This window comes from Gopherus evgoodei, chromosome 1, assembly GCF_007399415.2.
Source record: "Gopherus evgoodei ecotype Sinaloan lineage chromosome 1, rGopEvg1_v1.p, whole genome shotgun sequence".
In the NCBI taxonomy this organism is placed as follows: Eukaryota; Metazoa; Chordata; order Testudines; family Testudinidae; genus Gopherus; species Gopherus evgoodei.
In genome coordinates this window covers 12,018,671-12,043,349 of record NC_044322.1, presented here as the reverse complement: position 1 = coordinate 12,043,349, position 24,679 = coordinate 12,018,671, and the positions used below count along the sequence as shown (strand labels likewise).

At 46.0% G+C, this 24,679-nt stretch overlaps 1 protein-coding gene across 3 annotated transcripts; it reads right to left on the bottom strand.

Annotated features, from left to right (window-relative positions):
- Positions 1 to 1,549: 1,549 nt before the first annotated feature.
- On the bottom strand, positions 1,550 to 24,393 carry LOC115649360 (rano class II histocompatibility antigen, A beta chain-like). Of its 3 annotated transcripts, none has more exons than XM_030558314.1 (5): positions 24,233 to 24,393; positions 23,743 to 24,009; positions 22,746 to 23,027; positions 21,683 to 21,793; positions 1,550 to 1,611 (listed from the first exon to the last, which is right to left on the bottom strand). In XM_030558314.1, exons 1-5 carry the CDS (start codon positions 24,336 to 24,338, stop codon positions 1,565 to 1,567), a joined length of 813 nt encoding a protein of 270 aa, XP_030414174.1. In that variant the 5' UTR covers positions 24,339 to 24,393; the 3' UTR covers positions 1,550 to 1,564. The 3 variants fall into 3 exon arrangements, with proteins under 3 accessions (XP_030414174.1, XP_030414180.1, XP_030414169.1); XM_030558320.1 differs by lacking the exon at positions 1,550 to 1,611 and adding an exon at positions 18,412 to 18,551; XM_030558309.1 differs by lacking the exon at positions 1,550 to 1,611 and adding an exon at positions 18,728 to 19,326.
- Between the last annotated feature and the right edge of the window lie 286 nt (positions 24,394 to 24,679).

Sequence of the window (24,679 nt, the reverse complement as noted above, 5' to 3'; positions counted from 1 at the left end):
CACTGTGGTCTCCCCAAAACCTTCCCTGGGGGACCCCAAGACTCAGATTCCTTGAGTCTCACAACAAAGGGGAATAAACCATTTCCCTTCCCCCTCCTGGTGTTCCCTCCCTGGGTTCCTGGAGAGATATACAGAAGCAAGCTCCGTGAATCTAAACAGAGGGACTCCACCCTCCCTGTTTCCAGTCCTGGAAAACACAAGTACCGAGAGAGCTAATCTCTCTTCCCCCCCCTCACCCAGAGGGTATGCAAAGTCAGGCTAGTAAATCTAACACAAAGAGATTTTCCCCCTGACTTCTTCCTCCCACCAATTCCCTGGTGAGCTACAGACTCAATTCCCTGGAGTCCCCACTAAAGAAAAACTCCAACAGGTCTTAAAAAGGCTTTATAAAAAGAAAGAAAAATACATTAAAATGGTCTATCTGTATTAAGGTGACAAATACAGAGTTATTTGCTTAAAAGAAAAAATAAACAAACAGCCTTATCCAAAAAGAATACAATTTAAACATTCCAGCAACTACACACATGTAAATACAAAAAAACAATATAAACTTATTGCCTTACTATCCTTGTACTTACAACTTGGAAACAGAAGATTAGAAAGCCAGGAGATAGAAAAATCATTCTCATAGCCAAGAGGGCACAAACACAAGACAAAGAACTCACACACAAACTTCCCTCCACCCAGATTTGACAAAGTCTTGTTTCCTGATTGGTCCTCTGGTCAGGTGTTTCAGGTTACTGGTGTTACCCCTTTACAGGTAAAAGAACATTAACCCTTAGCTATCTGTTTATGACAGGGGGGCCAGGGGAGAGAGCTCCCAAGCATGTGTGTGCCTCCCCCACCCCCTCTTCTCTCCCTCTTCCCCTCCCCCGGTGCTCCCAGAGGCTGCCAGCCGCTGATCTCTATAGCTTTAGGCAGAAGCAGCACAAGCAAGGGAGAGAGGCACCAGCTGTTTTCTTTCAGGCAGAGAAGCCCAGAGGCAGGAGAGGGACCGCTCCAGGCAGGGCCAGGGGAGAAACCCAGCTCCACTGGTGGAGCACAGCCCTCAGCCTTGAATATTCCTGGTGCTCGAGCACCTTGAGCCCATATAACCTGCCACCCCTGTTTTTCATGGCTGCATCACATTGATGGCTCATAGACCTGGCTGATCACAGAATGACTTTCTCCTCCTCTGTCTCTTGCAATGGGTAAGTGCTGAGCTTTTGGCAAAAGCTATTATTAGTCCTTAAGTGCATGACCTTGCACTATTCAATGTCATCCCGTTTCTATTATACCAGTTTTCTGGGTCATCCAGATCTTGTATTATATTCTGGTCCTCCTCCATACTGGCAATACCTTTCAATGTTGTGCCTTCTGCATATTTTATTAGCACAGTCCCACTTTTTGACCTGTAATTATTTGACCTGGTGAACTCACCTGCCATGGGTATAACTGAGGGCAGTTTACAAGTACTTAGTTCTTTATATTGCAAAGCACTACCTTACCCAATTAATCCTCAGAACTACCTGGAAGGTAGATAAACGTAGATGGGTTTGCATTCCTCAAGCACATCTCCCTTGTGCTATAGCATGCCGCTGGAATCCCCTACCTCAATTTCCCCAAAGGTTCCTGGAAATAGAATCATAGGATTAGAAGGGACCACGAGGGTCATCTAGTCTAACCCCCTTCCAAGATGCAGGATTTGCTGTGTCTAAATCATCCAAGACGGATGGCTATCCAGCCGCCTTTTGAAAGCCTCCAGCATAGGGAACTTGTGGAAGCTCCTTGACACTGTTCCATTGTCCTACTGTTCTTACAGTGAGGAAGTTTTCCCTGAGATTTAATTTAGTCCTAACCAGCACCAAATAGAACGGTATAATCACCCCTTGCGACTTGCATGCTATGCCTCCATTAATGCAATCTAAAAATGCATTTGCTTTTTTTTGCAACAGCACTGCATTGCTGACTCATGTTGAGGCTGTGATCCACCACAACTCCCAGATCCTTCTCAGCAGTGCTGCTACCAAGCCAGTTATCCCCCATTCTGTATTTGTGCATTTGGTTTTTCTTCCCTAAGTGTAGCACCTTACATTTGTCTTTGCTGTTGTTGTCTATAGCCCCATTCTCCAATTTATCAAGATCCTCCTGAATTTTAGCTCTATCTTCCAAAGTGTTGGCAATGCCTCCTAAATTTGTATCATCTGCAAATTTAATCAGTGTGCTCTATTCCTACATCCAGGTAATCTAGTCCTAATCCAGTCACAACCAAGATCTTTGAAACAATATCCCCCTTCTCCTTGGATCTAAATTATTAAATATCACTCCACTCCCAAACAGCCTCTTTCCACTCACCCTTCAGCTGTAGGGATCACAGTCCCCCTTTTTGGGACTGTTTCCAGTCCTGGCCAGTACACTCTCTGCTCAGGTTCAGGGTTTTCACAGCCCTGTTTCTTGGGGCAGCATCCTGCCTGAGTTCTGGCTCTCAGGAACACTAGCAGAAGCTCCTTTTTTAGTCACTCACCCCTGTCAACTAATCGCTCTAGTGACCTCTGCAGGTGGGTCTAATAACTCCAAGCACCTGTCTCCGCTGGCTGGGAGAGTGGGGACCCTTGCCCCCACCCAGGCTCCTGGTCCCAGGCCCTTAAAGGAACATGTTCTGGGTTTTCCTATACCTCATCCTCCTGGACAATATTCCCCAGGACCATCTTCTCTCCTGGCTTCAGTTATTTCTTTTAGCTTCTTTCACTTTCTCTAGACACACAACAACAGGTTATGTACCTTTTGTGCCCTTACCCCATTACAGTAAGCTATATTATCCCCATTTTATAGACAGGAAAGCTGAGATACAAACAGGTTAAATACCTTGCTTAAGGCCACTTTGCAAATTGGTGGTAGAGTCAGTATTAAACGTGAATAGTTGGTTAGCTATCCAGGGCCTAATCCTTCCTTGAGGTGCTAAGGTATGCAGCCCAGCAGCGAGAGAAGTTTGCACACTGCTTCTCCTTGGTCTGGGTGTGTTTTGCTGTGAGCTAAGACTGAGGTCCCCAGACCTGTCAAGCCACCTTTAACTAAAACTGAATTGTAATAGAGCTGTTGCATTTTTCCTTGGTTTACTTTGTTCCTTTGATGTGCAAGGATTTAGTGACATGCTTAGTGATATTGTAGTGTGAGAGACATTGCATAAAATCAAGTCACTGCTTGTGCAGAAGGTTCCAGATTTAAAGGCTCACTTGCTACCACAGACATGTAGCTGCCTGACTGCAGGCATTTGGCCTGAGACTCAGGCTTTGGTGGGATTTCTCTGAACCCTTTGCAGCACCACAGCTGAAGACACCAAGGCACATGCACCATGCTATGACAGTGAAACTGACATTGAATGGCCTTAAGGAGAAATATAGGGATAGCCAGTAACATCACTGCCTAAAAATGCCCTCTTGCACCTTCAGCTCAAGAGGAAACTTAATCCCTTCCTCCTGGATGAAGACCTGGGCACAGTGATCTAAGTATTTGTCACTGTCAGGCTGGATTACTGTTATTCACTGTCTCTGAAGATGAATGTGTAACCCTTCTGCCAGATGGAGCGGGCAGCAACAATGATTGGGTTCAGTATCTAAGGGTTCCTTTTTAACAATACAACACAAAACTGAATCAAGCCCCCACCCAGTAACTTGGGCAAATTACTCACCACCCCCTGGGCACCTGTACACACATCCCCTCTCGCAAGCACTGAGTGTGTGTGTAGAAAAGAAACGTTTAATAAAAAAGGAGACAGTAACCCAGCATTAACTTGGGAAAACACCGTAAGCACGGTTCCATAAGCATAAGGCCCATGAGCAAAATACCCACCCCAGAGTAAGCTGGGTAGTGTCTTTTGCTTCAGGTTCTTAAGTCCAACAAACAAAAGTTCCTTTATACAGCCCTTCCCCTCTCCCTCCACTGCACCCCACTCACAGTTGTTGTCCTTGGTCAGTGAAGACTCAGAGTTCAGAGGTGCATTCACATGAGTTCACCTCCCACCCGGAGAGTGGGGGAATAAAAGCACCTTGCTTGCTCTACCATCAGCCACTCTGCTCCACTGCATGCTCTGGAATGTCTAAAGGTTCCATGGCTTTTGGTGAGTTCAGCTGTTACAGGGGGAGGCTCACTGCTAGTGCAGGCTGGGTGCCTTTTTCACCGGAGGCACTGTCCCAAAGCAGATCTAATGCTTAGGCCTGGATATCAGTTATTTCAGCTCAATTGATCTGCAACAAAGGACTCTCCATTGAGTCTTAATCAGCTCTGTCATTACACAGAGGAAAGAGAAAGACCTTTAGGCAGTATGCACACACGCCACATACAAATCCTATCCCCATTCTCTCTCATCTCCACTGGCTTTGGGCATCCCTGCCCAGCAAGTGCTGTTCAGCTGCAGGTAAGTCATAGGCTTAGCTCTTTTATTAGAATCATAAATAAATAATAATAATATCTCCTAGAACTGGAAGGGACCTTGAAAGGTCATCAAGTCCAGCCCCCTGCTTTCACTAGCAGAAGCAAGTACTGATTCTTGCCCCAGATCCCTAGGTGTCCCCCTCAAGGGCTGAGCTCACAACCCTGGGTTTAGCAGGCTAATGCTCAAACCACTGAGCTATTCCTCCCCCCAAATTGTAGAAGATTAGGGTTGGAAGAGACCTCAGGAGGTCATCTAGTCCAACCCCCTGCTCAAAGCTCAAAGGATCAACATCAAATAAATCATCCCAGCCAGGACTTTGTCAAGCCTGACCTTAAAAACCTCTAAGGATGGAGATTCCACCACCTCCCTAGGTAACCCATTCCAGTGCTTCACCACCCTCCTAGTGAAATAATGTTTCCTAATATCCAGCCTAGACCTCCCTCACTGCAACTTGAGACCATTGTTTCTTGTTCTGTCATCTGCCACCACTGAGAACAGCCAAGTTCTATCCTCTTTGGAACCCCCCTTTAGGTAGTTGAAGGCTGCTATCAAATCCCCCCTCACTCTTCTCTGCTGCAGACTATATAAGCCAAGTTCCCTCAGCCTCTCCTTGTAAGTCATGTGCTCAGCCCCCTAATCATTTTCGTTGCCCTCCACTAGACTCTCTCCAATTTTTCCACATCCCTTCTGTAGTGGGGTGCCCAAAACTAGACACAATACTCCAGATGTGGCCTCACCAATGTTGAATAGAGGGGAATAGTCCTTCAATCAGGGCATGCCAAACGCAGTTCTGCTACCCTTTAGTCACACAACAATGGTAATATACTTTGTTACCCCTGCACCACAATAATAAAGTGACTTGCAATCCAACAGCAGCCAGAAGTGATCATTTGGGCAAAGCAGCCCCATCATGCTGTGCATATAGGCATCGTGGGTGTGTCTATGCAAACAAGGTCAGTGCCTGAAGTCTTACTCCCCAGCTCATTACTAGATGTCAAGGGAGAGCTCATTCAGGCCCTGCTTACATCCGTGAAGAAAGTGGATGGGCTGCAGATGGTGGAGACTGCAGCTGCCTGCCTTCTCCATGCTCAAGACTCTGGCAGCAAGTCAGCTACCAATGCCAGTTTAAGGCTTTAGTCCTAATCTTCAAAGCAATTAATGGATCAAGCCCCAGCTACTTCAAAGACCAATTATGTCCTATGAACCAATACAACAGCTGTGCGCCTCTGGGAGAATACAAACCACGAAGCCCAAGATGGAAGCTGGGGACAAAGCGTTCTCCATGATCTCAGTGGGAGTTAGCACCTACCCTGCTTAGGTATTTTTGAAAATCCTACTAGGTGCATATCTGCAACTTCAGGTGCCTAAATACTTTTGAAAATCTGCCCCCTGGATACTATGATGATGGGTGGCAGTATAAAACACTAAGCGGGACTGATAGTGTGCTACTCAGGCAGGCTGCAGAGCAGACAGTTCTGCATCCCTACAGCCTTACAGGAGGCAGTATAGCGATTTAAGAATAACTCATTCTCACCTCCACATCCCAAATGGCAGAGGATCTTGGCTGTGGGTTTGAGGAGCTAGAGCAGGTCAGCTGAGAGGAAAATGTCTCATTATAGTGCATCTCCTCACTAAAGCTCTGATCCTGCATCATTAATGCCAATGGGTGTTTTGACTTCAGTGAGCACAGTAGCAAGCTCTAAAGCCCAAATCAGAGGATTTAGGCTCCTAATTTCCATTGACTTAAACAGAAGTTAGGAGCCTAAATACCTTTGAGCAGCAGGTCTCAATCTTTCCAGATTACTGTACCCCTTTCAAGAGTCTGATTTGTCTTGCATACCCACAAGTTTCACCTACTTAAAAACTACTTGCTTACAAAATCAGACATAAAAATATAGAAGTGTCACAGCCACACTATTACTGAAAATTTGCTGACTCTCATTTTAATCATGTTATAAAATAAATCAGTTGGAATATAAATATTGTACTTACATTTCAGTGTATAGTATATAGAGCAGTATAAAAAAATCATTGGATGAAATTTTAGTTTGACTGACTTCGCTAGTGCTTTTTATGTAGCCTGTTGTAAAACTAGGAAAATATCTAGATGAGTTGATGTTCCCCCGGAAGACCTCTGCATACCCCAAGGGTACACATACCCCTGGTTGAAAACCACTGCCTTTGAAGAGTTGAGCTGTACAGTTTGCACTGAACTGAACACAAAATGGACAGCTGATTCCCTTGAGCTTTAACGTTATAGTACACAGGAAAGAAAGACATAAACATTACATAGCTACACCACAAACACTAAGAGGAAAAAATGGTGACCCATAAGAAAAATGAAACCCATCCTTCAGCCTTGCAGTAGAGTAAAATGGTAAAATGTTGCAAAATTGTAATATGATTTCAAATTTCTACTGTGCTTTCTTCCCCCCCCCCCCGCCCCCCGCCACAAACAAAACACAGGATCTTATCCAAGTGCTGCAGCCCTAAAAATTGTTGGGGATTTAGCTTTTTAAATTTTATAATGAAAATCTTCCCTACAAAATATTGCTCCATAGTCTCCTATGAAACTCTGGACGAATATGCATCACATTTCTTTTCCATAGTGTCTTGGGATTTTTTTCCCCTTCTGTTTCATCATCACCACCAGACAGACCTCAACTAAGAGTATAGATCACATCACCTACATGGAGAATCTGTTCAGAGTGGGAACCTGAGCCCGAAAATACCTCTGCATGGGCAGGCCCCTCTGCCCATACAGAGCCCATGCCAAGATCAGGGCTTCGCTGAGCCCACTTTAATAGCTTTCCAGATGCAGGAATCAACTTGTTAATTGACTCTTGTTTCAAAACCCTAACTTTTTCATCCTTGTGATCTGCACCTGTTCAAGACATTCCTGGTAAAGGAATCATTTGTAATTAAATAATATTTTTAAAGCCCCTGTCTGACCACTTATCTAACTCCTCTCAATTACCTAGGCCATATAACACTGTGAAATGGTAATTACTGCAGGCACTAAAATCTATACATCTGCCTGTCTATCAAAGGTACTTACTGTAATATTTAGGCACTGATTCCTGATTACTACCGAAATCCCCCCTGAGAGGCATCTACTACTATAGTCCTCAGCCAGGATCAGGGTCCCCTACTGCTAGATAATGTAGATCTGCACACAGTGAGACACTGCCATTGCAGGAAAGAATTTGCAGTTTAAAGCGCTGATCCTGCAAATGCTTATGCCTATGAGCATTGCTACTGAGTTGAATGTGACTGCTCACATGCTTAACTATTCTGTTCTGTTTCTCTGTAGGATCTTACACCACACTTACCAGCACAGTCTCTGAGCACCTTGCAGTAGTGCACTGAGCCATGGAAGAGAAGTGTGTGCAGTGTAGTGTCTTGTTCTGATTTGGGGGTAGTGGTGGTTTTGATTTGAATTAGGTTTTTTGGGGGGGGCGTTGTTTGGTTGTTGGTGTTTTTTAAATATACATGTTGTTCTGTATTTATTTTGCAGAAGGCAGGTCAAAGAAATGTGCCTTGTTCTTGGAGCGGAAGTTGGTGAGGTGTGCTATGATCCTGGGGGGAAGTTCATTCTACAGACCAGCCCTCAAGAAAGTTCTGTCTCCCGCACAGTCGACCTTTCTTGTATTGTTCTATTGGGCCAGAGGAGTGAAGCTGTCAATCACAGTCTTCATTCCAGAGCTTTAGGCGGTCTCTTGAGTCAAGGCCTTGGGGACTAATTTAAGACAAGAATGCACCGAATAGGTATAATAAAGAGAAAAAAATGGAACAGGGAAGATGACAGTAACCGGGGAATGGCTACATAGACTAGCTCTGAGAACAAGCAGGCAGTTTTGAGTCAGTTATTATGTTTGTATATAAAATTTCTTCTTCTTGTATGCAGACATCAGAGCTCCATGTCCAAGTTCCAAAACCAGAGGACAGTCTCTGTATCAAGGGAGGCTAGGGATTATAGATGTCTGGCTGGGCACAATTCCAGCACATGAGTTATTGTCTGCAACACTGCCCCGTGGTCACAGCACAGAGAGAAAGACGGGCCAATCCCAGGCATAGCTCTGGCAACTCTCTATGAGCCAGAGAGTAGCCTGTTGAGTCTGGCCCAGGATCTGCAATCAAGGAAATAGTGCATTGGCTGCAAGAGGTCAGCTGTCGTGTCACACCCTGGTCTGCATATTGGGATTCCTCCCCTGAATAAGAGCAGACTGTCAAGCTGGCGCTGTGTGTGGTTTCCTGTCTGAGAATGGGGCATCGGCCAGCTGAAGATATAATAGGTTGGTTCCATCTGTTGCAGCTCTCCAAGCAGACTTAATAGCATTGGCATCTCGTTGAAGGTCTGGCAGAGCTGCTAGTACATACAAACTGGAGGCTAGTGTATAATTCAAGCAACCATGAATAATCTGAGTGCCTGAATTCACCTCTGTGTCAACAAGCTGCGTGTGGCAACTACACCCCCAAGCCACATTGCAAACTCCAGATGTACCGAAAGGCCTGCTCCCCAAGAGATTCCAGATAGCTTTTGTATCGAGGAAGTACAGGAAGAGATCTTCATTTTCAGGTGTTCTAGTTGAGCCTAGCATGTCAGGCTCTGGTTGAACTTTACTGTTAAGTATGTGACAACTGTTTGGAATGGCAGTATGTGTTCTTGGACATGGATCAAGATGGGTCAATTGGCGAGACAATTGTTTAGATGGAAAGTAGTTGTCACTGCCTTGGTTACATTCAGAATTAGCTTCCATTACTGTAAATAAGGGTCAAAATGGGGAGCAAGTTTACTGCCTTCGCCTGGAGCCCGTCAAGAGTGAAAGCAAAGCTAAAACAAACAAAATGCAAAATTGGAGCTCACGTTCTCGTCGTATATAACCCATAACAGAAATAAATAGCCATCCCAAATCCCTAAGGCAACGTTTAACATTTAACAAGATGTCAAAGCCATGAATTACTATTTCCTTGGCAGTATTTGTACCTTAAATGGTACGAATTTGAAATCAGAGTTAGGAGTTATTAGTGGGTATAGTATTGGTGGGAGCTCTGCTGGCATCTACTGGCTCAAGTATAGAAGTGTGTAAAATAGGAAATGGAGAGAAGGTGATCGGGTGTGAATAAAGGGAAGGGTTTAATGTGAGAGCCGGGGACTGACGTTGGGAAGCAAAACACATTGTGCTGTGAACCGCTGGAGTGGAATAAACTACCAGCAGTGAGAGAGGATCTCTGCCTTCACACCTTTGAGCTGATCACTCACTAAACAGACTGGGTGTCTGTGGCAAAGAGGGATTCCTCTAGTTTTTAGGAGACTGTCTTGTGCTGAGACATCTTATGCCAGCTGGGCAGGCTAGTCTCCTGGGTTGTGAGGAAGCTAATACAGGGTGCTGGACTGGGAAGGAAGGGCTAAGTCCGGACTCCTAGGCAAAACAAGGAACCTCCTTTTTGTTCCCTGGTTGGCCTTGTCTACAACCCTGGTCCCTCATTCTTGCTGGGAGCAATAGCAGGTGGGGAGCTCAAAGTGGCCAGCCTGTAGAGAAGGCTGTTGTGGACTGGGATGTAGGCAGTCTGGCCTAGTAGTCACAGCAGGAGTCAGGTCTAGTGGGCAGAGCAGGTGTCCAGACTGGGGAACAAAGCTGAGGGCCAGAATCAGAGTCAACTGCCAATTACCAGAGCCAAGGGGTCATGCCAGAGTCAGAGGCTGGGGTCAGAGCCAGGACTGGTAACTGATGGCAGAAGCAAGGTAAGGGTAGGGACTGGAGGAGAGGCAAGGTTCAAACAAGGAGCAGGAGCATGGTGGGAACAGGGCAAAGGCAGGGGTTCAGCAGGAGCAGAGCATGAATCAGGACCAGTGTTTGGGTGCAGGCACAAGCAGAGGGGGATAATGGGGGGATAATGGTGTCATGGTTCGGTCACAGAGATCCCCTTGGGACTGTCACCTGATGTGCTGAAATTACCTCTGAGCCTGTTTTCCCTGTCAGATGGAGACTCCAGGACCCTGCCCTGTTGAGCCAGACACACTAGTCTGCTGCAAACACAGACCCAGGTCTGGTCCACGCCTCAGAAGCTACAGACATAACTGAAAACAGCTCAGCAGGTTACCTGTCTCCAGCACCCAGACACCCAGTTCCCAGTGGGATCCAAACCCCAAATAGGTCCATTTTACTCTATATAAAGCTTATACAGGGTAAATTCATAAATTGTCCACCCTCTATAGCACTGATAGAGAGATATGCACAGCTGTTTGCTCCCCCAGGTATTAATCACTTACTCCGGGTTTATTAATAAACAAAAGTGATTTCGTTAAGTATAAAAAGTAGGATTTAAGTGGTTTCAAGTAATAACCGACAGAACAAAGTAAGCCACCAAGCAAAATAAAGCAAAAACACGCAAGTCTAAGCCTAATACATTAAGAAATTGATTACAGGTAATATCTCACCCTCAGAGATGTTCCAATAAGCTTCTTTCACAGCCTAGTATCAGAGGGGTAGCTGTGTTAGTCTGGATCTGTAAAAGCAGCAAAGAATCCTGTGGCACCTTATAGACTAACAGACGTTTTGGAGCATGAGCTTTCGTGGGTGAATACCCACTTCCTCAGATGCATGTAGTGGAAATATCCAGGGGCAGGTAGCATCTCAGGTGGTAAGCAGGGGTTTTGTCATGACTGGCAGTCTCTTTTGTCCTGTTTCACCCCTTTTATAGCTTCGGCACAAGGCGGGAATCTTTTGCCTGTGCTTGTCCCCAGCCCCACCTCATCAATGCAAAAGTACAAATATTAGGGTGGACATGGACATATGTCACTGTAAGACCCCTAGTTTCCATTCTTCCTGGGTTGGCCCACACATACTCAGGAAGGCTTGCAGGTAAATAAATCATTTGCTACCAATTGTTCTAGTCAATGGGAGCCATCAAGATTCTAAACCACCATTAATGGGCCACACTTTGCATAATTACAATAGGACCTCAGAGTTATACTTCATATTTTTAGATTCAGATACAAGAATGATACATGCATATAAATAGGAGGAATATATTCAGTAGTTTATAACCTTTGTTATGATACCTTACAAGATATCTTTTGCATAAAGCATATTCCAGTTACATCATATTCACACTCATAAGCATATTTCCATAAGACATATGGAGTGCAACGTCACAAATGGTTCTTAACTGCCTACCTCACATGAACACAGAGGAATTGTGAGTTAATGCTTGAAGAGGTGAACTCCTGGTCCCTGTTGAAATCAACAGATGTTTTGCCATTGACTTCCCCCACAACGGAATACTATTAACTGGGCTCTTCTCTCTCCCCTGAGAGTAATATGTTGCCATAAGGGTTAAGAGGACTTGACTCTCTCCTTATTGTTATTAGGGCTTTGTTTCTGGAGATTGTTTTGGGCTGTGATTTTATCCCTCTGCTAGAACATGGTTGGAGAGAGGAAACTGAATATGAAATGTTTTAAAACTTCCCTGATTTAATATGTTGGTTACAGACCCTCAGTTTGTTCTTGATCTCTATGAATCACTCAGTTAGATTCGCAGATCTCCCAAAGGATATTTCAAAGATTTTTTTTTCATCTGGGAAAATAAAATATTGAACATGACCAATCATTTCTGGCAACAGAACCTCTATCTGCAAACCAATTCTCATTCATTAGGCGGCATCTGTTTGGGAGCAGGGGAGAGGAACAGCTGCAATAAAACACCTCTTAATCCCAGAGCTGGAGAGCAGTCTGAAGCAGGGAGTTGCTTAGCTTAGGTGTGGGTTCAACTGCATTCAATGTCTTCTGGTTCAGTTCTAGTTCAAGCCATCAAAAAAAAATTAATGATTCGGTTACTGGTTCAAACAGTTTCATGTCAAATGTTTTATTGGAAGGTGTGGTGAGATGTTGGCAGTGTGTATGTGTGTTCATTCAGTGTGCTGTCCCAGCTCTGTGCTGATAGCAGACCTCAATTAAACTGCCCAATAAATCCACAGATTCAGTTTTCAGTGAAGGCATCTGGCCAGGTTTATTGTCGACGAAACACGGTAATAGTACTGGAAGCCTCTGCGAGGATACTAAGACATGTATGCCCGTGACAATGGACACAACTCAGTCAGTGGCAGGACTTTCCACTGCCCCTTAGACTGGCCAAAGACACTCCTTCTGAGATACATCTTTATACACCAATACAAATAAGGTACGTATTGCCTCTGGCATATCAGGGCACCACTCATTGCCTTGTACATGCTGGTTTGATTAAAACATCTCTATCCATCATACTGTCATCCTGACCGTATCTTTAGGATGGGTCAGTGTGTTCCTGTTATCTCTGGGGAATGTGCTGGTATCAGGGTGTTCTGGTACTGCCCTTCTGGAATGTGCTTGCATGAGTGCTCTGTGCCCAACACCTCTTAGGAATATGTGTTTATGCAATATCAGCTCTGTGCTTGCCAAATTCTTTGAGCAGGGCCTGCCTCTTGCTCACAACCTGACTTTGCTTCATATCAGCAAAGCTTTGACCACTACTTTAGTTCAGGCCTGAGGCCTCTGACACAAGGGCTTATGTCTCAGGCTCTCTTCCTACTACAGAAGGAAATTTAAAAAAAGAGCAGAAGCTTAAAATTGAAACTCTTTTGATTTGTGACCATTTATTTATTTTTTAACTCTAATTTTACATGAGTTTTGGGGTCAGGAAGGAATTTTCCCCATGTCAGATTAGCAGAGACCCTGGGGGTGGGGTTCACCTTCCTTGGCAGCATGGTTACAGGTTGCCGGCTGGTTTGAACTAGAGTAAATGGTGGATTCTCTGTAACTTGAAGTCTTTAGCTCAAGATTTGAGGACTTCAGTAACTCAGCCAGAGGTTATGGGTCTATTACAGGAGTGGGTGGGTGAGGTTTTGTGGCCTGCAATGTGCAGGAGGTCAGACTAGATGATTATGATGGTCCTTTCTGGCCTCAAAGTCTATGAGTCTATCAATATGTCTACACTGCAATAAAAGACCCATAGTATGGCCATGGCTAGCCCAGGTCAGCTGACTAGCCGTAGATTTTGGCAGTGGTCAGACTGCAGGAGACAGTGATTTGACTCACCCTTCTCCCCCCACCCCCCACACACACCAAAAAAGTGACGGCAACCACCCAGCAGATCATCTTTTTGTTCTGTGTTTGTACAGCACCTAACACAATGGAGTCCTAGTCCATGACTGGGGGTTACAGGCACTGCTGCAATACAAAGAATAAATTCAACTTTCCTGTCCTTTCTTCCAGCTTAGCAAGAGTGGGAAGGAAGATTTTGGCCCCTCCTTTCAAACACTAGATTTTATTGCTCATTGTACAACTCAATCCCTGGTGGTTCATTTTGCCCATTTATTTATATGGTCTCTGTACTTAGATTATGCTTAGCATGGGGGTATTTAATGTACAGATTTTATTTTTGTGGCACCCCCAAAAACCTGTCCAGATTTAAAGCAGCAGATAAGAGAAATTAAGAGAGCAAGAAACCCCCTTGCATGCCTTTTAAACAATACTTCCCTTCCCAGGCAGCAAGAGTAGTTTTATCACACTTCTCAAAAGGAAAAGTCCCCAAGCCTTGCAGCAGCGGGGCACTCAAGATAAGACAAGGAAAATATTTCACTGGTAAGAAAACTATGCTCATCTTGTTGTCACGGTTCTCTTCTCTGGAATCCAAGGCAATAATTACAGCAATTTGTAGCTCATTATTTGTTAATTAGAAACAGGCTTGCTGGATATAGTTACCAATTTCCTCCACTGGCTGTGTGGGGCTGTACAAAGAGACCCTGGGGGATTGAAGAGTTCATAGATTCATCCACTTGTTCATTTTGAAAGACGTCTTTGGTGGGTCATCTGCTCCCTCTGCGACTGCGTGCATCATGGCAGGATGGATTAACTATCCCTAGGAATCCCAGGCTGATGAATGCCCAGTTGTCCCTTGAATATTTCCAGTTAAGGTGATCTCACCATCTCCCACAGCAGCTTGTTTCACTGGGCAATCTAATGAACTGTGCAAACACCGGTTTGTTTCTGCCCACCAGCATTTAAAGACTACTTATTATAGTGGCAGATCTAAGGGCCCAGTCTTGCAACAAGTAGTCCTGTTAACTTGACTTCAATGAATCTACTCATGCTAAGTAGCCCGCTCACCAGGAAAGTTTGGCAAGATCAGTCCCGAAGTGCTATACAACAATTTGAGTCCTACATGTGATCAGGGGTCCTACCACGACTATGTCACTTATCCATTCCACTCTACACTAGGTTTAACCTTGTATCAGAGGGGTAGCCATGTTAGTCTGTATTCACAAAAACAACAAGGAGTCTGGTGGCACCTTAAAGACTAACAGATTTATTAGGGCATACACTTTCATGGGTAAAAACCCCACTTCTTCAGATGCATAGAGTGAAAATTATGGAAACAGGCATAAATATATATTGGCACATGAAGAGAAGGGAGTTACCTTACAAGTGGAGAACCAATGTTGAAGGCCTATTTAGTCAGGGTGGATGTAGTCCCCTCCCAATAATTGATGAGGAGGTGTCAATACAAGGAGAGGGAAAATTGCTTTTGTAGTGAGCCAACCACTCCCAGTCCCTATTCAAGCCCAAATTGATGGTGATGGCCAGTGGTGTTCTGTTATTTTCATTGTTGGGCCTGTCCTGGAGTAGGTGACTTCTGGGTACCCGTCTTCCTCTGTCTACCCATCTCGCTCTGTTTTTCAGACTGACAGAGCAAGATAGGTACCCAGAAGTCACCTACTACTACAGGACAGGCCCAACAAAGAAAATAACAGAACATCACTGGCCATCACATACAGCCCCCAGCTAAAACCTCTCCAGCCTCAACTGGAGTATTGTGTCCAGTTCTGGGCACCGCATTTCAAGAAAGATGTGGAGAAATTGGAGAGGGTCCAGAGAAGAGCAACAAGAATGATTAAAGGTCTTGAGAACATGACCTATGAAGGAAGGCTGAAGGAATTGGGTTTGTTTAGTTTGGAAAAGAGAAGACTGAGAGGGGACATGATAGCAGTTTTCAGGTATCTAAAAGGGTGTCATCAGGAGGAGGGAGAAAACTTGTTCACCTTAGCCTCCAATGATAGAACAAGAAGCAATGGGCTTAAACTGCAGCAAGGGAGATTTAGGTTGGACATTAGGAAAAAGTTCCTAACTGTCAGGGTAGTTAAACACTGGAATAGATTGCCTAGGGAAGTTGTGGAATCTCCATCTCTGGAGATATTTAAGAGTAGGTTAGATAAATGTCTATTAGGGATGGTCTAGACAGTATTTGGTCCTGCCATGAGGGCAGGGGACTGGACTCGATGACCTCTCGAGGTCCCTTCCAGTCCTAGAGTCTATGAGTCTATGAGCGCATCATCAACAATCTACAACCTATCCTGGAAAACAATCCCTCACTTGGGAGATAGGCCAGCCCTCACTTACAGACAGCCCCCCCAACCTGAAGCAAATACTCACCAGCAACTACATGCCACACCACAGAAACACTAACCCAGGAACCAATTCCTGTAACAAACACCATTGTCTTTTCTGTCCCCATACTCTAGTAGCACCATCATAGGACCTAACCACACCAGCCATACCATCAGAGGCTCATTCACCTACACAACTACTAATGTGATATATGTCAACATGTGCCAGCAATGCCCTTCTGCCATGTACATTGGCCAAACCGGACAGTCTCTACACAAAAGGAATGGTAACATACAAAAGCAGGTAGGAGAACACTTCAATCGCCCTGGAAACTCAGTAACAGATTTAAAAGTAGACATTCTTCAACAAAAAAACCTTCAAAAACAGACTTCAAAGAGAAACTGCAGAGCTACAATTTATTTACAAACTTAATACCATAGCTTAATGGCTTGAGCATTGACCTATTAAACCCAGGCTTGTGAGTTCAATCCTTGAGGGGACCATTTAGGGAACTGGGGTAAAAATCTGTCAGGGGGCTGGACTAGATGACCTCCTGAGGTCCCTTCCAACCCTGATATTCTATGAATTTGGGCTTGAATAAGGAGTGGGGGTGGCTGGCTCACTACAAAAGCACTTTTCCCTCTCTTGGTATTGACACCTCCTCCTCAATTATTGGGAGTGGACCATATCCACCCTGACTAAATTGGCCTTCAGCATTGGTTCTCCACTTGTAAGGTAACTCCTTTCTCCTCATGTGCCAATATATATTTATGCCTGTTTTTGTAATTTTCATTCCATGCAGCTGAAGAAGTGTGTTTTTCACCCATGAAAGCATATGCTCTAATAAATCTGTTAGTCTTTAAGGTGCAACCAGGCTCCTTGTAGGTTTAACCTTGGGGATGCTACTTTTCAAAGTGTCATTGGGTTTTATCCTGTGTTGGTTCATTTCTGGGACACTGCCAAGTCACTTAGGCCTGAAATCCAGGTTTTGGTTTATCACTGTGAGTTCGGCACCACTGTCTCTTCTGTTTTTTCCCAATGGCATTGTGATGTTGTACCCCATAATGCTTTATAGAAATATGCTTATGAATAAATATGACATGAATGGAATATGTTTTATGCTACACAGGACATGTAACGTATCTCTGCAAAGGTTATGATCTACTGAATATATTCATGCTATTTGTATGCATGTATCATTTTTGTATTCGAAGTTATGAATATTGGCTGTGTACTTGTTTGATTTTAAGTAGCCTCAGTGAAGCATTTGGTCAGCTTCTTGAGAAAAGACTATTCTCAGTAAGTGCCCAGTCACGAAACACTTAATCTGACAATAGACTTTGATCTGAGCTTTCCTGGGAACATTCCTGTAGACATGTGACTTGCCCAGGTGACACCAAAACTCCATCTTGTAGAGGGGATTTACACAGGTGGAGGGAGGGGTTTCCACACACAAGAGAGAAACTATATAAAGCCCTGGAAGACCCCTTCATTTTGTCTTCAGCTGGCTCAAGAGATAGCCTCTCCACCTCCAAAGGATACTTGAAAGGAACTGGAACAAAGGACAGTAACCACAAGGGTGTAAGTGATTGCAGGACCCAGACTAGAAGGAGGCTAGTCTGTAAAAGAAGCTTTTTAGAACATCTCTGAGGGTGAGATTTCATCTGTAATCACTTCCTTACTGTATTAGGCTTAGACTTGTGTGTTTTATTTTATTTTGCTTGGTAATTCACTCTGTTCTGTCTGTTATTACTTGGAACCACTTAAATCCTACTTTTTGTATTTAATAAAATCACTTTTTACTTATTAATTAACCCAAAGTATGTATTAATACCTGGGGGGGGCAAACTATGCATACCTCTCTATCAGTGTTACAGAGGGTGAACAATTTATGAGTTTACCCTGACTAAGCTTTACACCGGGTAAAATGGATTTATTTGGTGTTTGGACCCCATTCGGAGTTGGGTATCTGAGTGCTGAAGACAGGAACACTTCTTAAGCTGTTTTCAGTTAAGCCTGCAGCTTTTGGGGGACATGGTTCAGACCTGGGTCTGTGTTTGTAGCAGGCTAGTGTGTCTGACTCAACCAGGCAGGGCACTGAAGTCCCAAACTCCCAGGGAAAACGGGCTCAGAGGCCGTCTCAGCACGTCAGGTGGCAGTCCCCAAGGGGGTTTCTGTGATCCAATGCGTCACAGGCATACAACAGTTTATTCTCCTGAGGACTGAAATGCTTTGGTCCAACTAAAGTCTTTGGGCTCAATATAGGGGGATATATATAAAATGTATATAGGAGATCATATTGGATGAACTAATGGTCCTTTTTGGCATAAAATTCTATGAAATCTATGATGGGTGTCAGGATAAAACCCTAAGGTAAGTACAATAACAGATTAGTGCATGAGAACCACACAGTGAACCTAGTTAGAGACAGGATCTGAGACTGAGCAGCCCAGTTTCAGTGTTTATGTTGACTGAGGCCGTTGCCAGGAGTAAAAGCAGCAGCAAGAACAAACCAGCAGTGACAGTGAAAGGCAAATTAGAGCGTAAACATTCTCTCCATGTTTATAATCTCATGGGTTGTTAGTTACCTGGGGAAGGTTTTATCTCTTTAATTTGTTGTTCTACGTAGGTGTTCATGTTCTGCTCATCAGCTGAGTACAGTACAATCTCCATTAGCCAAAGGGTGAGGTGTCAGGATATACAGAATCACAGATCTGTTTCAAATATCAGGATGTAGCCATGTTAGTCTGTATCCACAAAAACAAGAAGAAGTCTGGTGACACCTTAAAGACTAACAGATTTATTTGGGCATAAGCTTTCGTGGGTAAAAAGCCTCACTTCTTCAGATCTGTTTCAGAAAGTTACCAAACACATGAAATTAAAGATTAACTCCAGGTTAATTGGAACTTTTAATTAACTCACAGTTATTAAAATCCTTTCAGACCCTTAGATAAAATTTCTCGAAGTGCAAAGCATTAGTTAGAAACATTATTATTTATTCCCCTCTTTTCTGTCTGGGTATGTGCTGCACTTGGAGTAGCTGGTCCATCCTCAACTCCAGATGACAGCTGGATCCTTCCCTCCTCTTCCACTGGAGAGTCCGCAAGTCAACAGCTTGCATGAAATCAGCCCCTGGGGGACAATCTCAGATCTACAAGACTTTGGTTCTTTAACTGCAGAGCAGTTAAATCTGGGGCGGGGCAGTAGGAAAAGCTGGCAGGAGGGGAACCTGCTAGGACTGAGGGAAAGTGATGATTCCCTCTGCCAGAGGCAGCACAGTATTGACCTGAGCAAGAATACATCAAGAACAGCTAGCAAGGGGAAGGGAAAGAGTAATAGCACATGCGTGAATGCAGAGAGTTAAGGGAAGATTTAGAGATGGCCCTTCGCAGAACTTGGAAGGATTTTAGGCACAGAGCAGTAAGTTTGTAGTGCTGCCCCTGTCACTCCCAGCAGCCTGAGAGTCTGCAGTGTCCAAGCACAGGTATCCTGCGTGGAAAGAGAGAAGAGAGAAATAACCACTGGGGAACAAGTGGGAATTTTTTCTTGTAGGCTCCAAGGCATTCCTCAGTGACTCTACCTGGCAGCTTCAGGGACAGGAAATGCTCTAGTAGGAATCAGGACATTCTGCTGCTGGGGGAGACTCTTAATTCACCCTCAATGAAGGGAGCAAAATCCTCCTGATTCTCACGCCACTCCCAGCCTCGCAATATTGTTTGGCCTGTTCTATACTACAAGGTTAGGTTGATGTAAGCTGCCTTGTATCGACCTAGCTGTGGAAGAATCTTCACTTAAATTTGGCTCCCGCTGACATAAGGGCCTCACTACACCCAGTAATACCCAGCTCCCTGAGTGGCACAGTCACAGTCGATGTCAGTGTAGACAATGTGTTGCTTATGTTGACTGTTACTAGCCTTCAGAAGCTGTTCCACAATTCCCCACACTGACAATACAATTGATACAAGCACTCCGGGTGAGGATGTGCACCACCAACACAAGGATCCAGCTGTGCACATGCACAAGCGATTTCATAACTGTGGTGGTTGTATGCCAATGTAACTTAGGTCAACATAATTTTGTAATTGCAGACATGGCCTTAGAGCCTGAGTGTATAAAGGATCTGGAGACAAGAGGAGACAATAGAGGGGCCCAAATAAGGGCCGCTGAAGCGATGCCAACTCAACCAACATCCTCTCTGCTCCTCTTTCCATCCCTACAGCCAGGACCGGCGCTAGGGGTTTGAGCGCCCTAGGCGGCCGGCAATTTCGGCGCCCCGCACGCTGGTCCCGCGGCTCCGGTGGAACTGCTGCAGTGGTGCCGGCGGAGGGTCCGCTGGTCCGCGGCTCTGGTGGAGCTGCCGCAGTCGTGCCTGCAGGAGGTCCACTGGAGCCGCACGAGGATCCGACTGTCCGCAGGCACCACTGTGGCAGCTCCACCGGAGCCGCGGATCAGCGGACCCTCCGCAGGCACCACTGCAGCAGCTCCACTGGAGCCGCCTGCCGCCCCCTCTGGCAAAACGGCACCCACCAATTATTCTAGCGCCCTAGGCGATTGCCTAGGCTGCCTAAATGGTAGCGCCGGCCCTGCCTACAGCACATTCATCCCGAGGTAGGGTGACCAGATACCAAGTGCGAAAAATTGGGACGGGGGTGGGGGGTAATAGGCACCTATATAAGACAATTTCACTGCTGGTAGCCTCCCTGCCCTGGAGCTGGGACCCTAGCAGTGGCAAGAATCCTGCCTGCAGATGGGGATCCCAGGGTGGCAGCTGCTGCGGAGAGCCAGTCATCCCCCAGAATCCTGGCTCCAGCTGAGCACTTGCAGGCTGGCTGCTGTGTTGCAGGGAACCTGCCAGTCTCCAGTTGAGTGTCTGGGGGCTCAGAAGCTCGCTGTCAGGGCTGTGGACCCTGGAACCTCTGTAAGTTTTCAATTTAAATCTGCCCATGTTTCGACAAAAGTTTCACAGACTCTATAATAGGTATGACAAAACATTTTGGTCCAGTGAATCAGCATTTGTCAATGAAACTGTTTCATCCAAAGACAACCAACCAGCTCTACTCATAACACCCCGACACTTGGTGGTCACAACCCTGGGCTGAGGACCCCTGGTCTTAAGAGAAATAGACCAAGAATGAAGAACCTGCTAAGTTTGCCTGTTTAAGAAAAGAGAGAGTCATTGGACAGGCTTAGGCTGGAGAAAGCTTGTGAGTGCTTGTGTGAGAGAGACCCTACCACCAGGATTTTAAACCAGTCGTTCTAGTTCATTTTAAAGTGAAAGAACTTAAATTTATGTTAGTGTACTGAGATGAAAGAGAAGTTGGCAAGAACAACCACCAACCAAAACTTTGGGGTCAAGAGTTCATAGGTTTCTTGGTTGGGTTTGGTTTCTTTTGATTTTAAAGGAGAGGTTACTTAATTATTTTGTACATAAATATGAATGTATCCATATCCAAAACTACAAACAGTCTGCAGCAAACTGATGTTGCAAGAGTCTGTGGGGCAGAAGTTGAGAATTTGCCACAAGTAACCACCACCATAGCCCAGGATTCAGATGGTCCGTTTCAGAGCTATACCAGGTCAGAGACTGATCTTCCAAGGCCCAAAGATGGCCCATATGATTCCTGAAAAGGTCTCTAGTCATTGAAGGCCCAATCCAAAGTCTGTAGAAGTCATTTAAAACTGCCATTGACTTCAATAGGTGTTGGCATAGACCCTAAAAATCCAAAATGTCCTTGAATTTCAAGGACAACTGTCCTGTTAAATCTAAATTATAGTGAAATCCTAAAGACTATCAGGCCATTTTATTGGGGATACATTTCACCTCCTTCATTCACCTGCAACTCACCTTTCTTATTCTTCTGGTAGACAAGAAGTCCCAGCACCATGAAGATCAACCCCAGTACGAAGCCCCCAATTCCAACGAACATCTTGCTCTTGGCAGAGTCAGACTGTGCCACTGTCAAAAGAGGAGCACAGAGGACTAGGGCTCAGCCTGGACTCTGATTTCCCTTACAGTATCTTTGTTGTCTTACTGAGGCGTCTGAGGAAGTAGGTATGTGGGGCACTGTGCCCCGGTCTGGATGGCTGTTACACTGCAGCACCTGTTACCTCCATTCCCCCACCTTCCTTTGGCCTTCTCCAGCTGTAGGAGTGACTTGGCCCTCCAGCCAGACCACTATACAGAGTCCAGACCCTTCTGGGGCCTCAGTGTCTTTTACAACAGTCTAACAAACGTGGAAACAAACCTTCATCCCAGCTGGACTCAGCAGGCCACCTCTTCCTCCCAGGCATGAACTGAGTGCTATAGTCTTTTCCCCATGCCGCATCCCAGGTTCCTATGCCTCCAACAAACCCCCATTTTGAGGGGCTGGCACACTCCTTCCCTCACTTAGGGGCAATGGCGCTGGAACAATTTGTATAGTAGGGGTGCTGAAAACCATTGAATCAAACTGTAACCCCTGTACATGATAGAAACCACTTAAGTCAGGGGTACTGCTGCTCCCACAGCACTCCTGGTTCTAGCACCCCTGCTTGGGGTTCAGGCAGGCTGCAGCCCAGCAGTGTCCCTGCTTCCAGTTCACCTGCTCTGCTCACCCTTCTTTCAGACTGCTCCCCAGAGTGAGTCCAGCCCAGCCTCTCTCAACTGGGCTCACCCAGCTCTTTATGGAGGGAGAGGAAGAGGGGAAGGAGAACCCAGCTGGGCTTTATCTCCAATTAGGCCTGGCCTACCTGAACAGGTACAAGCAGGTGGGTTAATTGGCCTCTCAGGCCCATATTAACCCTCTCACAGCACATATGGGGCACACATCCCATCACAGTCTGCTTCATGGCCAGCCTCTGGTTGTCTCCATAAAGCTAGGAGTGACCCCAAGGCATCCTCAGGAGTTGCCCAAATTTCAGTCTCTTACCCCACTGCATGGTGATGGGTGTTTGCAGGCTGACGTGCTCCACTTGGCAGGTGTAGACATCTCCCCACCTGGGTTTTGTTTCCAGCGTCACCTGGATCTGGAAGGTCCAGTCTCCATTATGTAGCAGCTCCCTGGATACAACTCCAGCTGTCTCCTCCTGCCCATTTTTGAACCACTTGGTCGCTATCTCAGAAGGATAAAACCCTGTTGCAGCGCAAACCAGCAAGCTGGGGCGGTGGGAAGACTCTGCTTTCAGGGTAGAAATTTTCACTCTGGGCTTAACTGTGTGAGAGAGAGAAACCTTGGTGAAGGGGCCCAGACACAGAACACACACCTTCTCCTTCTCTGTCCTATCAGAAATTGCTCCTTGCTGGGACATGGGTGAGAATGGGACCAAAGGGGGTCAGCTCAAGTCTACGCTATCTGGATTTCTCCTTGAAACCCACCTGTCTGCATCTCCTTCAGCAGCCCTGACCCTGGAATGTACTCCCTTTCCAGCCACACTAGTCCCACCCTCATCACTGTCTCCCAGGTGAGGGATCCTCATGGTACCTCAGTGCCTTCTGCAGAGATCTTTGGTAGGGGACCGGGGAGGGGGTTCACCTGCTGCCCTTAGTCCCAGTCCCATGGGGTGCCCACTGCCAGAGGGAGCTGGCAGGATGGGGAGGACCATGTGCAGAGCTCTGGGATCCTGGCCTGTCTGTGGGGCTCACCCAAATTATTTCCTTCAGTATCAGGTTTCGGGAGAATTTCCCTCAAAACTGGGATTTGGGGCCTGATTCAAGCTGAGAGCAACCCTTTGTTGTTAAAGATTCTGTCTTCTCCAGTCCCGTCCTCCAACTCCCCCTCTGCCCCTGCAAGTTCAAACCCAGCTCGACTGACGCCCAATTGCTGCCTGGTAGGGAGTGTGTAGAGGGAGGCAAATATAACAGCTCCAGATGCGGGGACTGACCCAAAGTTCCCAGTTCCAATTTGGTCTCCTCCCCCTTCCGCTCACCTTGCCTACCCACAGTGATGTTCTCAAATCTCCTGTGGTTATAACTGCAGAACTTCTCCACTGAAGCCCACAAGTAGCTCAGCCACTCCAGCCGGTTCCAATACTCTGCGATCGGCCGACCCAGTTCCGTGCGGGCCACCGAGAAGCCCAAGTCACTGTCATAGTAACAGATCTCCTGCTGGCCCCAGATCAGTCTTTTCAGATACCTCACCTGCTGCATGCCATTGGTGTAGTGACACTCAGACTTCTCCTGCAGCAGGAAATGCTCTGAGAGGAGAGAGGAGCAGGTCAGAAACCCATCTCCACCCATCTCTGCTGCAGACTTTCCCCATCATTGCACCCTCCCCTCTCACCTCCATCTGCTAGTCTCTTGTGTTGATCCTGCAAGAGAATCTCTGAGCCCTAAGTTGGGCAGGGGGAAAGCTTTTGTGTTCACCATCCTGAGAGTCCAAAAGGGCTTTTTCCCCCCAGCACTGGGGTCTCTGCTTACCTGGAGGGTCTGTGCAATGAGCTCTGTGAGTTCTCAGTGCTATCGCCACTATTAGAACCCCAGCCCAGCAGTTCCTGGCGATCCCAGGGATCCCCCCGGTGGCCATCGCTGTTCAAGAGGGGGAAAGTTGATGGGGAGATCAAAGCTAACAATACTGTCTCACTCCAGCTCTCGAAAGTGGAAGTACTCCGCAAAGTCCTGACCACAAAAACTCAGAAAGTTGCCTAATACTCAGGGGATTGGGTGGCCCTTAGCCAATGCCGCAGCCAGCCTCAGGACTGGGCCATATCATTGGTCACTAGGCAGCAATGGGGTCAGCTTCTCCTTTGCAGTCGAGTCAACTTCCTAGAGCAAGACAGACCCAGAGTCCCAGCAGCAGCCAGTGTCCCAGAGTGCAGTCACAGCAGAACAGGCAGCAAAGCACCTGGCATACTGTGCCTGTTGATC